Raw genomic sequence first — 13,282 nt, forward strand, 5'->3', positions numbered from 1 at the left:
GCTGTGCAGACTCACGTACAGTGTTCAGCATAAAATGAGAGCACCTCAAAAGATTTGTCAGAAAACCTTTACTTTCCTTTCAGAATCAACATTCTCTACTATACTATACATGTTACTACAAAATACTCCTACAAATGCTGTCCATTGATTGCATCCAAGATTTGTTCATTTGCACACACAAAAAAGTATTTTTTCCTAACAAATTCATTCAAGACCATGTTGCAAAAATTAGTACACCCCAAGGAAAGTCCTAGAAGAAAAGCAAAATTTTAGACAACAAAATCCTAATTACCAAGACTTCAACTACAGGGGATTCTAATTAATCATTAAACAGATGTCCACCAAACAGTTGATTATTAAAGGGTGTTACTTAACCTTCCTAGCGGTATTCCCGAGTGTGGCTCAGGGTTAAATTTCAGTGCCAAAAGCGGTAACCCCCGAGCCACACTCAGGGTACCGCTAGGAAGATCGCTGGATCCTGTTAGAGGGGTTACTTACCTTGTCACCGGGATCCAGCGATGTATCCCGGCGGTGTGTGGCGGCGGATCTTCCTCCCGATGCTCTGTGTACCCCGGCTTCCGTCTCCTGCGACGTGACGTTCGCAGGGGGGTGGAACCGGCGGCAAATTCAAATGTAAAACACACCAAACACACTGATACAATTCAAAATAAAATAAATTCACATTAGATTACCCCCCAGTGCTCTTTCCTGCAGTTTTACTGTACTTTTTATGTATATACGTATATATATATATACGCATGTGTGTGTGTGTGTGTATATATATATATATATATATATATATATATATATATATATATACATATACATATATACCAAAAGCAGCTCTTGCATCTTTTTATGGGCAACAAGCTTCACACGATTTTTAAAGGTATGTTTTTCTGCGTTTGTCATGTGATTCTGTCGCATGACAATCGTGGTAAAATCGCACCACATTTGGGTTGTCATTTAGAAAGATTGGCATCCAAACACCCCATGCGATTTGGAATTGCAGGCAAAATCATGGCAATTCTGTCTGCGATTTCAAATTGCAAAGTGTGAATGGGGCCTAAATTCTGTACCTGTATGACCAGACAAATAGTAGATAAGCACATGACAAATTGGGAAACCCTCTTCTCTGTTTGCTTTACCATCACTAAGTAATCATCCCTTTATTTTCATTCCATTTTAACTAAAATGGAACTAATAATGATACTCTAATTAAAAGTCTCTGGGGTTGATTTACTGCAGGCAAATCGATTGTGCACTTTGCAATTGCATTTGCACTCAATTTCCCCAGAGCTTAATAAATGCGGTGAACCTCTACTGATTTCCATCATCCAATCATGTACAGCCAATGCTTTTTTCTTTTAATTTTCCTTGCCTTGATTGGGTATTCAAAGTGAAGTTTCACTACATTCACTAAGCTCTGGGGAAAATGAGTGAAACTACACAAAGTGCAAAGTCTATTTGTTTTTAGTAAATCAACCCTACTTTTTAAGTAAAAGTCAATTTTTAACCTGCAGAAATAATGACAAGCTTATTTATCACGTGTTTTTCTAGGTACCACAACATTGGGATTCTGGTACTTTTTCATCATGATGTTAATGACATAGTATTAGAATTTTCCAAACTAAACGTCTACTTCAAAACAAGAGGTGGAACCTACCACAAAGTGAACAGCATCATTACAGATATTGGATCTGTCCTATTTAGTGTGAGCTGGTAAGGTGATACTTTTGTAACTTGTCGTATGTGTGACCTCTCACATCAGCTGCTAAATATCTAATTGTTTATATAGTTCTACATAGTGTCACATTCCTTTCCCTACAGGTTCTGGTTCCGACTCTACTGGTTTCCTATGAAAGTGCTTTATGTCACTTGTTGTTCCAGCCTTGAGTCTAATCCAGACATCCCTTTTTATTTCTTCTTCAATGTTCTCCTATTTGCACTGACACTTATGAATATTTATTGGTTTCTGGTAAGTACGCAACTTTGTGACAGTTTCTTGCACAACCTGCAATTACTTCATTTCTCAAAACATAACATGAATGTTGCATGTTTCTGTTCGATTGTATTAAAGGGGATCTGAACGGAAAATACAATTAGATTTTTTGTAATCGCCATAAAATCCCTTTTGTCTGAGGTTAATGTTGGACATAGATTGCTCTGTTCTTCACGATTGGGTTATACTGTCATCTGCAGGAGTAGGACTTTCGGTACAAAATAATGTCAGCTCCTGTTGGTGGCCACATTCCCTTGAAGAATGTCCTCTGTTTGCGGTTTAATTGATCTTATTCAAGGACAGTCAGATGTTAAAATAGGGGTTTATGTACAAATAGACATATACATACAGTAAATTCTAATTACAAGGGATAGGAAAAGGGGTAATGGGTCAAAGGTAGGTAGTAAAAGGGAAACTGATATCTTGAGCAGATGTCCATTAACAAGCTCTCATAGGAACATGTTAACTTGTTCCCACACCCAGGTCAAGATAAGTCTGGAGACCTGCATTCTGCGGATCTGTGAAAATTATATCTGGGTTATACCAATAGAGTTGGTATGCGGTCAGGAGGGGACAGTGCTTCACATATGGTGGCAGGGCCCCAATGTGAGGCATTTTTGATCAGAGTATATAACTTCATTTTTCCCTCACCCAAGTTAATCTGATTAAATGCCGGTAACATCCGTCAAAGGTAGGTAGTAAAAGGGAAACTGATATCTTGAGCAGATGTCCATTAACAAGCTCTCATAGGAACATGTTAACTTGTTCCCACACCCAGGTCAAGATAAGTCTGGAGACCTGCATTCTGCGGATCTGTGAAAATTTTATCTGGGTTATACCAATAGAGTTTATGGGTTTCATTGTGTTCATTTTTTTTATTTATTAGACTGGTAATGTCACCCTTTTGTGCACATCACTTTTTTATGTTCTGCTTCAAGGGCTGTATAGGCACACCTGGGGTACCCCCTTAAACCATTTATGGGGTGGACCTTGGAGGAATGGGTTTGCCCATGCCTTTTGGATATGTTTGGTGCCACTAAACTCCCATCTTTCCAGGTAGGCAGTGAGTAGAGCTCTCCTATACCAGTCAAAAAGAGAACCTTTCACCTGCCCATGCTATAATAAAGGGGACTTATTAGAAAAAGTGTTAAAAAGAAGCCTCGAGATCTCTCATCAACATCTCCATTATTGAGGCAAACTATAAAGTGCTATTACGAAAGGTACATGGTACCGGTTAGGCTTACTGCCAATACCTTATTGAGGCAAACTATAAAGTGCTATTACGAAAGGTACATGGTACCGGTTAGGCTTACTGCCTATACCCTGGGGTCTCCTCTGCTATGCTTCAGAGGTTGCGGTCAGGAGGGGACAGTGCTTCACATATGGTGGCAGGGCCCCAATGTGAGGCATTTTTGATCAGAGTATATAACTTCATTTTTCCCTCACCCAAGTTAATCTGATTAAATGCCGGTAACATCCGTTACTAGGCAGCATGGTGGAGGAGACCCCGAGACATCAGAGGACATCACTTATATATTTGTGTTGGTTAAAATCATCATTGCCAGGTGCTGGAAATCAGTAGTCATACCTTTTTAAACACAAACTCTCCTGGACCATGATAAAGGAGCATCTAACGGCAATCTTCAATGACAAAATGAAGCTGTTTGAGAAGGTATGGGATTCATGGATCAAATATCTGACTGCTGATCCCAGGACCTTGCCCGCTTAGATTGTTATTTAGATAGTTAGATAGTTTGCTTAAGACACAGTCTGCACTGAGCACTTTAAGGACTTTTAGTTCATCACATAAACCACCATTGATTTATTTATTTATTCACTAATTTATGCAATATTTATTTATGCATTTATTGAATTAGGTTATTTGTATATTGCAAGTTTGTGACCAATCACATATGCATTAAAGCACTTTACAGTGAGAGCTGATTGCTGAGCGCAATACTCACCCTTGCTAACATTTGATGTAATCGCCTCCTCATTAAGGAGGTCGAAAGCCATTGAACGTATGACTAGTAAACTGTGGGTTTGACCCAGAGAACATATTTTTCTTGTTACAATTAGGTAAGGTACAGATAACATGCTTTGGCATAGAATTTTGGGGGCTGAATGCCTTCCGCCTGGAAGAAGTCTCAAAATGTTACAACAAATATGGAAATGGACCTTTGTTACTGGAGTGAGACCAATGGTATTGAGCATATAAATCTTCAAGTCTAATCTGATTAATGGTACACTCCTCTCGCTTTTAGAATCAACAATACCTAGGTATTCTCCTCTATGGTTTATGTTTAGGTTATCCCTTGTGTTTCCTCATGCCAATACTTTGTACAATGGAGAAACTGCTTTATTGTCAATCTTTGGTTTTCGGGCTACTATTTGTGATCGATTTATCCTTTACTTTTGTTATTGTCAAAATCTTCAATAAAAATGAGTGAAAGAGAAAAAATGTTAAAAAATGTAAATTTTTGCGACCCTCTGGGTCTATCTTTCTCTGCTGCTTCTTATATATTATCGATATCTACCGTGTAAATTGTCATGCGGGTTACAGAGACTCCCTAGCACCTGGTATTCCAGGTCACCATTTCAAACGTATATCTGCATCCTATGCTTGGAATTCATTTTTGCTGTGTTGACCTTTCTATGTACATGTTTCATTTTTGACATGCCTATGCTGAGGTATCTGTACTTACTGTGTGTTACCTTAAAATAAAGTATTGAAAAACAATGTACATTTTAATTAAATGCCAAAAAAAAAAAAATTAAAAGCAACTCTGTTGCTCAATGCAAACATTTGAATGCGAATGTGCATGTACATGTACAGGTGCATCTCTTAAAATTAGAATAGCATGAAAAAGGTAATTTATTTCAGTAATTCAATTCAAAAATTGAAACTCATATTTTATATAGATGTGTTACACACAGAGTGATATATTTCGACCTTTTCTTTCTTTTAATTTTGATGACTATGGCTTACAGCTAGTGAAAACCCAAAATTCAGTATCTCAGGAAATTAGAGCATTACATAAGACCAATAAAAAAAAAAGGATTTTTAATACAGAAAAGTTGGCTTACTGAAAAGTATGTCCATGTACAGTATAGTATGCACTCAGTACTTGGTTGGGGCTTCTTTTGCATAAATTACCCCACAGATTCTCAATGGGGGTTTAGGTCGGGCGAGTTTGCTGCCCAATCAAGCACAGTGATACCATGATCATTAAAACAGGTATTGGTACTTTTGGCAGTGTAGGCAAGTGCCAAGCCCTGCTGGAAAATAAACCAGCATCTCCATAAAGCTGGTCAGCAGAGGGAAGCATGAAGTGCTCTCGAATTTCCTGGTAGAGGGCTGCACTGATTTTGAACTTGATAAAACACAGTGGACCAACCAGCCCCAGGCTGATCGTCTCCATGCCATAACGCATTGATGCAGTAATTCATGCAAAAGGAGCTCCGACCAAGTATTGAGTGTTACATGGACATACTTTTCAGTAAGCCAACATTTATGTATTAAAAATCCTTTTTTTTATTGGTCTTATGTAATATTCTAATTTTCTGATATACTGAATTTTGGGTTTTCACTAGCTGTGAGCCATAATCCTCAAAATTAAAAGCATGAGATATTTGAAATATATCACTCTGTGTGTAACACATCCATATAAACAATATAAGTTGTACTTTTTAAATTGAATTACTGATATTCTAATTTTATGAGATGCACCTGTATGTGCACATGTTAGGTATCACCACCAGAGCAATAATTCTAGGGCCAACATTCTCGGTTGACTCCTAAGTGATGACCTGTAAAGGTTTCTGAAGCATTGCTTATGGGCAATGTTGGGTACTATAATTTTGTACCATCTCCTAGGTGCACAAGTTAAAATGTTAAATTATAAGATAATAAATAAAACAATTTTTTTGTCCCCGTGCACAAACCCTAACACAAATGCACGCATAGTGCGTACACATGTTAAGTATGACTGCAAGAGCAATAATTTTAGTGTCATTGTCCATAGGTTACTCTAAAATGATAACCTGTAAAGACTTTTGAAGAAGTGCAGTTTATGGACAATTTTGGGTTCCATAGTTTTTCACCATTTTGTGGATGTAAACAATTTTAATGTCTGACGTGTTTGATATCCATTTATTTGATGCAACTCTATTTTTAATATTTTATCAAAATGTTGGTAGTATATTGTGTTTGTATTTACTAAGATTCATGTATTCATGAACAAATAGTGTATTTTTTGCTGAAAATAGAGTTTTTAAAAACAGTTACGCAAAAGTTCACCATAAAAAAAATTGCAACTGCCAACATTTTGTTCTACACGATCTCTAGATAATTGTTTGCAGATTTATAGTAGTTTTCAAGTTAAAAAAAAAAAAAAGTGTGCAAAATATGAAAAAATGCTCCAGTAGAAAAGTTGGTTAAAGAATAATTTAAAGATGAATTATCACTACAACTTTAAAAATTGTGACTATCTCAGGGGACCCAGTGCATGTAGCACCTAGTCCTGTGCTGATCTGTGCTGTTTTTTTTTTTTTTTTTTAATCATTACTAACTAGTTATTATTATTAATAACACTTTATTATCACTGTCAATTCTGGATGTAGCTCCACCCTGATTTAAAAAGGAGCTACAGTCTGGGCATAAAAAAAAAAAAAAAAACCTTTACTGACTTTATATAAGAACACTTATCTGTCCAGGGATCCAGCGATGTCTGCATCCCGAGCCGATTCGTCAATCAGCTTCAAGTGCAGGCGCTAGCATCTTCACTAAGGCTCCTTTCACACACTCCGTCCGTCAGATGGAGTCCATTTTTATCAGCGGGGGATCGATCTGCCGATCCCCCGCTGAGCAGGAGGATGACAGCTGTGTCTATGGGGATAATCGGATGGGAACGGACCGATCCAATCTGCTGGACGGATGGAAAATAGGGTTTCCATTCATCCAGATTTGACTGATCGGATCGGATGTCAGCGGACATGTCTCCGTAAATACTCGGGAGATCCCTGCGGTGATCTTACCCGGAAGTGGGAGCTGATACCTGTCAAAACCAGGTACTTGCTGCTCCCAAAAAGTGCAAAACGTGGCATTGGAGAGGGGGGGCAGGTGCGAACAAGCAGAGCTTCCCCTTTTGGGTGGACCTCTGCTTTAGGCTCAAAATGTGGATGGGAGGTATAGCCAGCCCCCACCTCTTCTTCTCTTTGCTGTGTGTTTCAAACTTCTCAGCCGCATCAGTTGTCATTACAAGACAGCCGACCGTCGGCTATGGATGCCGCTACCGGGGTGATGCCTCTAGCTGCAGGCATCACTCCGGTACAAGCACTTTCTGAAATATCGGTAATATTGGCCACCTTGGTGGCCGATTCCGATATATCAGGGAAAGTGCATATCGGCCCTCGATATATCGGCTTTGCCTATAATCGGTCAATCCCATCGTTTGTAGACACTATAACTTTTGCATAAACCAATCAATATACGCTTACTGGAATTTTTTTTGCAAATATGTTGCAGAATACATATTGGTCTAAATTGATGAACAAATTTGATTCTTTCAATTTTTTTATTGGATAGGTTTTATAGCAGAAATATTTTTTTTCTTTTCAAAATTGTTGGTCTTTTTTTGTTTATAGTGCAAAAAAAATAAAAAACGCAGAGATGATCAAATACCACCAAAAGAAAGCTCTATTTGTGGGAAAAAAAGGAAATACATTTTATTTAGGTACAGCATTTCACAACCGCGCAATTGTCAGTTAAAATAACACAGTACCGTATCACAAACAAAAAAATGGCCTGGTCATGAAGGGGGGTCAATTTTCCAGGGGTCAAGTGGTTAAACAATATGAGCCAGACTTTTAGGATAATAAAAAAGGGTAGCAGTGCTTTAGCATATAATTGCTTATACCATACTTCCTCTCGTTTCCCTGTCATTTCCTGCCTAGTTGTCCATAACTGTCAGTAAAGTCAGGGAACAGTAGATTGCACGGTACTCTAAAGCACTTCTGCCATGCAATTTTAGGAGGCTGAAGGGAAAGGTCACAAAGTGGAATTTTAATAAACAATAGAATGAGGTAATCATGGATGTTTAAATATTACAGTGAGGTTATATGTAGTGTTATTTGTGTAGACAGCTTGAGAGGTCGTAAATCTGAATTTGGGTAAAACAGCTAATAATATTCAATGTATGTACTTTGTTTTACATTGAAGGTCTTCTTTCTTTGCATACTCCCTCATTTAACAATGAATGTTTTGTCATGTGTTTGGCTGAATGTTGATTTCAGCATGTGGGAATCAGCCATATATCAATGCACAGTGTGTGCTGGCTGAAGAAAAGAATCAGTGAGTATTCTTTAATCTACTGTTACTGAATATTTCAAGTTCCAGTGGTTTAGTTTGGGGGAAGGGAGTAGGTTATGGATGTTCTTAGGTCTAGGAGATTTTTAAGAATATTTTGGGTGGATGGGGATCATGGATAGCTATCAGTTTGGTGGTGCTCATCTATACAGCCTGCCTATAATCATACATGTCATCAGTTAAGGCTCATACACACTATAAGAAAATTGGGCGAGAATTTTCGTCCAAAGAACTTTTGTACGATTTTCGTATAGTTTGTCTGTTTTTTTTTTGTTTTCTGGTTGAGCCAGATGGACTTGTGTCTTTTTTCAACCTGACTAACTATGTAACTATGTGCACAACTTTCGACAGCCGATTCCGACTTTTCATACGAAAATTTCCAAAGGGACAAACTCTAAAATGTTTCTCATATGGGAACAGACTGAACGATTTTCGTTCAAACACTTCAGCCCCGGAAGGTTTTACCCCCTTAATGACCAGGCCATTTTTTGCGATACGGCACTGCGTTATTTTAACTGACAATTGCGCAGTTGTGCGACACTGTAGCCAAAAAACATTGATGTCCTTTTTTTTTCTCCCCAAATACAGCTTTCTTTTGGTGGTATTTGTTCATCTCTGTTGTTGTTTTTGTTTTTTTTTTTTGCGCTATGAACAAATAAATGATCATTTTGAAAAAAAAAAAAAAAAATTTTTTTACTTTCTGCTATAAAACACATCCGATAAAAAAAATGTAAAAAATCTTTGTTCCTCATCAATTTAGGCCAATATATATTCTGCTACACGTTTCTGGTCAAAAAAATCTTAATAAGCATATATTGATTGGTTTGCACAAAAGTTATCTCGTCTACAAACTATGGGATATTTTTATAGCATTTTTTTTTTTTTACTAGTAATGGCGCAATCAACGATTTTTAGTGGGACTGCAACATTGCGGCAAACAAATCGGACACCTAACTGACACTTTACTGACACTTTTTTGGGGACCAGTGACATTATGGCAATAACGAGTGCTAATGCACTGTTACTGTACTTATGACACTGGCAGGGAATGGGTTACCAGGGGTGATCAGAGAGTTAAATGTGTCCCTGGGGGGTGCTTGCTAACTGTATGGGCGTTGCTTTGACTGGGGGATGACAGAGATCCATGTTCCCGTTTAGCAGGAACACAATACCTCTATCTTCTCCCCTGACAGAACAGCGATCTGCCTTATTTACATAGGCAGACCACAGTTCTGTCTGCTTCGGGGACCCACTGATTGGCTCCAATCACAGTGGGAGCGGCTCGCTGGCAGTGCGCGTGCGCACCCCAGACCAAGAAGAAGAAGAAGCGACCTACAGGTAGGTTGATTCGCGCAGCCCCCGCCGCCCTGCTGCAGTAAATGTGCAGTAGGCGCTCCAGAAGCGGTTAATGTGTACCATTTTTGTACAATTTCCATACAAGTAAAATCAGAAGAGAAAGACTGCGCATGATGAGAAACAATAAACAACAAAAAAAAGCCTTCATCGTATGAGAATTTTCAGTTTCAATTTTATGTGAAACAACGAGGAGAATTGAGCAATCCTTTGCCCGATATTCTTATAGTGTGTACCCCACTTTAGAGTTAAGGTGTAACTAAACCCTCCTCTCCTTTACAGCCAAGGAAACTGCCATCTTAGCCTCTGTTTGATCTGCAGTTGCCATAGTGGTGCACGTGTGATCAGTTATGACACCATAACAGTTTGGTTGAAGGCACAAGCAACAGAGACAGTTATTCCCAGCATGCCTTGAATGTAACTGGGGAAACAGTTAAATCAGTGGGTTTAGTTATTCTTTAGGGAGAAACTGCCATGTCATACAGATGTTTATCTGGAGTCAGACTGCCTTTTTAGAATGACTGCCATGAGAGACCCAGCTATCTTGATCTGCTTTTTGTGGCCTGCATGGTCGAACAGTTCTGCTGGAAAATTAAATTGGCATCTCCCTAAAGCTGGTCAGCAGAGGGAAGCATGAAGTGCTCTGGAATTTCCTGGTAGAGGGCTGCACTGATTTTGGACTTGATAAAACACAATGGACCAACACCATCAGATGACATGTCTCCCCAAATCATCACTGACTGTGGAAACTTCACACTGGACCTCATGCAACTTGGATTCTGTGATCTCCACTCTTCCTCCAGACTCTGGGACCTTAATTTCCAACTGAAATGAAAAATTGACTTTTGTCTGAAAAGTAGACTTTGGATCACCGAGCAACAGTGCAGTCCCTTTTCTTGTTAGCCCAGGTAAGATGCATCTGACATTGTCTCTGATTCAGGAGTAGCTTGACACAAGGAATGTGACAGTTTTAGCTTATGTCCTGGATACGTCTGTGTGTGGTGGCTCTTGAAGCACTGACACAAGCTGTAGTCCAGTCCTTGTGAATCTCCCCCAAATTCTTGAATGGCCTTTGCGTCACAATCCTCTCAAGGCTGTGGTTATCCCTGTTGCTTGTGCATCTTTTTCTACCACACTTTTTCCTTCCACTTAACTCTCCATTTTTATGCTTGGATACAGCACTCTGAATAGCCAGCTTCTTTAGCAATGACCTTTTGTGATTTACCTTCCTTGAGCAGGGTGCCAATGACTGTCTTTTGGACAAGTCAGCATTCTTCCCGATTATTGTGTATCCTACTGAACCAGACTGAGAGACCATTTAAAGGCTCAGGAAATCTTTACAAGAATTTTGAGTTAATTCGCTGATTAGAGTGTGTCATCATGAGTTTACAATATTGAAATTTTTCACAATATTCTAATTTTCTGAGATACTGAATTTTAGGTTTTCACTAGCTGTAAGCCAAAATCATCAAAATTAAAATAAATAAATGTTTGAAATGTATCACTCTGCCTGTAATGAATCTACATAATATATGAGTTTCACTTTTTGAATTTAATTACTGCAATAAATTAACTTTTTGATGATATTCAAATTTTTTGACATGCAGCTGTATGTATTATTGACAGATTTCTAGTCACTTTATATAGGGAACGGTCACTGAGAATTCTTATTCAAATATTCTATTAGGGCAAAATATCAACCGGGTTACAGAAGGATAAACTGTACAAAGTAGGTTCATGATGCAACCAACAACATGAGATATTCAAGAAGGAAAGGGAGCATGGGAGCAATGACACATACAAATCAGAGACTATTACAGTAAACTTTATGTAACAGGCAGGGAGTAAGGAGTAGGTAGACCACAGGGGTAGTATCAAGCTAACATATGCAAAAAATACAATCTGGGGGGTGATATGAGGTCACCGAGAATTCTATTGGCATTTATAAGATGCCGTATAAAGAAGATCTATGTATTTAGGGACATACACATTGGGGTTGATTTACTAAAGGCAAATTGGCTGTTCATTTTGCAACATTTTTTTCATCTTTGGCTGTTCACTTTGCAAAGAATACCCAATCCAAGGAAATTTTGCACATGATTGGATGATGAAAGTTAGCAGAGCTTCACTTTAGCTAAGGAAAAATTCTCTTGCAAAACGAACAGCCAATTTGCCTATAGTAAATCAAACCCACTTAATTAAGACCATGAAAGAACTAATTTATCACTTGTACTGTAAACTAACAACTGACACTGGTGTATGCTGTGCATAAGCCAGAATTCCTTCTAATTAAAAATAGCACTTTTGTCAGAAAGGAAGGGACAGTGCCAGACAATCCACAAGGCAACCTCAGAAAGACCTTAGGCCTAAATAATGTCTATGAGTCCAAATACAACGTTCATACTCCCGCAGTCAACCATGGGGATAGTGCAGTTGGTCAAAGTTCTGCACCTGTCTGTCTAATACAGTCTTACAGACAATGAAAATATGGTAGGTTCTCTGTGCCTACTGCAATCTGTCTCAATGTCCATCAAAGGGATGGGGGCCTCAAAGCTGATACCTTTCCTATGGTCCCAGTCAGCCCAAATCTGTCTCCAGGAAGGGAAAGCAAAGTAGCAAATTGATATACAGACAGAAAGCCAGACTGAGGTTTTTAGGGGTCTAATTAAATCTTTTCACACAAAATTCATACAGCTTTTGCCCTATAGTCACACATTTTTGCAAATTTTGTGAATCTTGGGTGAAAGTTGTGTGGGGAAAAAAAATGATGAATAGACCCCGAAGTGTTTCAGTTGTACAGATTTGTTTTAATATATCTATAGCACATGATATTTGCAAAGTTGAGAATAAATATTTCTTAAAACAATTAACCTTTTTTTTCCTAATAATTTCAATTAAAGATTTTCAAATATGATATGAAATTCGTAGTACACTTTACATAGGTAAATTCAGAGACATAGAAGAAAAGTCTCCCATTCAGATGAAACATACTGTGACAGTGCTAGGTCCTGCCACTGTGTTAATGGAGGTAGAAAGCGCACAGGGATTTTGTGAATGCAGAGTGAGGGGCCCCAGAATGTTTGTACTGAGCAGAAAATAGTGTTTTCTTCAGCTTTCTCAAGGTTTTGTAATTCCCAAATTGGGCTCCAGAGTTCAGAGACTTTAAAGAGCTTTGTGAGGGAAGATGCCTCCAGCATCCAGATCTTGCTCCATTGATGGGACAGGTGTGCTCCTCCCAAAAGCTAGGTGGACTCAGGCTAGGAAATAAGAGGGTTTCATATGGGAGCCAGGGTGTGGGCTTATGTAACAGGGAGCTGCAACTGTTGTACATGAGCACAGGTGTGTTGTTATATGGTCCGGAGGACCAAGGCAAAAGGCCTGCTGTAAAGAAGGAAGCCAGGAGGCATGGTATTATTTTGTCCTTTTCCTGTTTTGCTTTGAATGCTGTATGAAGCTGAATCCTCTGTGTATGAATCCTGATGTAATGAATTTTTTTTTTTTTAATAAAATTATACCGACAAGCTGTAAGACATAGGCCTGACTCTTCCATCACTGAATTA

General features: G+C 38.6%; 1 protein-coding gene across 1 annotated transcript in view; it reads left to right on the forward strand.

Annotated features, from left to right (window-relative positions):
- The window catches only part of CERS1 (ceramide synthase 1), a 74,403-nt gene that overhangs the window by 50,787 nt on the left and 10,334 nt on the right, over nucleotides 1-13,282 (forward strand). Inside the window, exons 4-5 of the mRNA XM_082243057.1 lie at nucleotides 1,561-1,722; nucleotides 1,831-1,978. Coding sequence (XP_082099183.1) covers nucleotides 1,561-1,722; nucleotides 1,831-1,978 — 310 coding nt within the window. The remainder of the gene's footprint in view (nucleotides 1-1,560; nucleotides 1,723-1,830; nucleotides 1,979-13,282) is intronic.

The sequence above is a fragment of the Pelophylax lessonae genome (assembly GCF_965119305.1).
Source record: "Pelophylax lessonae genome assembly, chromosome: 1".
Lineage (NCBI taxonomy): Eukaryota > Metazoa > Chordata > Amphibia > Anura > Ranidae > Pelophylax > Pelophylax lessonae.